This window comes from Montipora capricornis, chromosome 11 (assembly GCF_036669925.1).
Source record: "Montipora capricornis isolate CH-2021 chromosome 11, ASM3666992v2, whole genome shotgun sequence".
In the NCBI taxonomy this organism is placed as follows: domain Eukaryota; kingdom Metazoa; phylum Cnidaria; class Anthozoa; order Scleractinia; family Acroporidae; genus Montipora; species Montipora capricornis.
The window spans coordinates 26179555-26181172 of NC_090893.1; the positions used below are offsets into that span (position 1 = coordinate 26179555).

Below are 1618 nucleotides of genomic sequence, written 5' to 3' on the forward strand. Positions count from 1 at the left end.
GGGTCATTAGTAGGGCTAACGCTCACATGGTTCATATGAGGTAGAAACCTAGCACTTCACATTACACTCTAATCAGTTAAGTAATCATCACTGGGTCCACTCGTCGCATTGCCCCCCAGAATGCGGCATCGCTGAACTGTTATTCCTCGTTGACGTAGAGCACCTTGCACCAATCTAAATCCAATTCTCGGGTTCACATGCAAACTTTCTCTAACAATTTCGTCCAGGGAGGTATTATCTATGTCAGTCGCCTAGTAAATGATTCTGTTAAGCTAGTGACCCGAAACTCGTTCCTCCGCCTCGCAATCGGTTGCCTTTGTTGACTGACAGTAAACAAGGGAGTGTCGAAGTCAGAAAGTAGTTGTACTTCGGACCAATACAAAACGCGTAGTCATGAAGACAAAAGGGTCAGAATTCTTTCGAACTAAATTGTGAATTTAATGTTGTTGCATGTGTCTCCCATTTAGGTAACGTAAAAAGCTCAAAGCATCATTTTTGTTCCTGAAAAGAGTAAAGGTATCGTCCATGTACCGGAACCAAATAGTAGGCTGATTGGTGTTCTTCATCACCCATTTTTCTTCAAAATCACTCATGAAAATGTTCGCCAAAACAGGACCAAGTGGAGAGCCCATTGCGACGCCATCAACCTGGTCATAGTATTGACCATCAAAAATATAATGACTCTTCTTTGTTGCAAACAAGAGTAAATTCTTTAGGACCAATCGGGGTAATCTAGGTGGATTTGGGAGGGCATACAGCTTATCAAGGCAAATTTCAATAGTCTCATCCAGTGGGACATTAGTAAACAGTGAACTGACATCAAAGGAACACATGAATTCGCCGTTGTGAGTGTACTGTTTGGCCCATTCTGCAAAACTGAAGAAGTCTTTAATTGAAAAACAGTTTGTGGAGATAGGTTGGAGGACGCTTACAAGGTAAGAGGCAAGATTGTAGTTGTAGGTGTTCGTGGAAGAGACAATTGGACGAAAGGAACAACCAGTTTTGTGAACCTTTGGTAGACCATAAAGAACTCCATGCGGGGAACCATCGGGTAGGACCTTTTGAAAGGTGTAGTCGGCAATCATGTGATCTCTTTTTAGTTGTCGAAGGTAACGAATTAAACTTTGTTCTCTGGACTTTGTCGGGTTTTCTGTCAGTTTTTTGAATTTTGTCTCATCAGAGATCAACTGTTTCATCTTGGTCAAGTAATCATGTTTATTTACAATCACAACGCCATTTCCTTTATCCGGTTTCGTGATGATGATAGAGTTATCTTTGCGAAGATTTTTGAGGGCTTCCCATTCTTCTTTGCTGAGTATATGTTTCTGCTTAGAGAAGTCATATGAACAAATGTAGTTGTAAGAAATGTTTTTTAATTGACACTTTAACCTATCCTCGTTTTCAACCGTCAGAGTGGGTCCGTGTCTTTTTAAATCGCGAAAGAGCAGTTCGAAAGAGCTTTTGACCTCATATTTGTCAACATTTTTTGGTGGTAGACAGAAACGTAAACCTCTTGCAAGAACACTTTTCTCTGTTTCCGTTAACACACGATGCGAATAATTGAAAATGATTGGGTCATTGTCCAAGTTGGAGAGCTGTGGTATTTCTTCCTTCCGTT

General features: G+C 40.8%; 1 protein-coding gene across 1 annotated transcript in view; it reads right to left on the reverse strand.

Moving 5' to 3' along the window:
* Window positions 1-437: 437 nt before the first annotated feature.
* The window catches only part of LOC138023274 (uncharacterized), a 1653-nt gene continuing 472 nt past the window's right edge, over window positions 438-1618 (reverse strand). The window contains exon 1 of the mRNA XM_068870289.1: window positions 438-1618. This exon is cut by the window's right edge and continues 472 nt beyond it. Coding sequence (XP_068726390.1) covers window positions 438-1618 — 1181 coding nt within the window.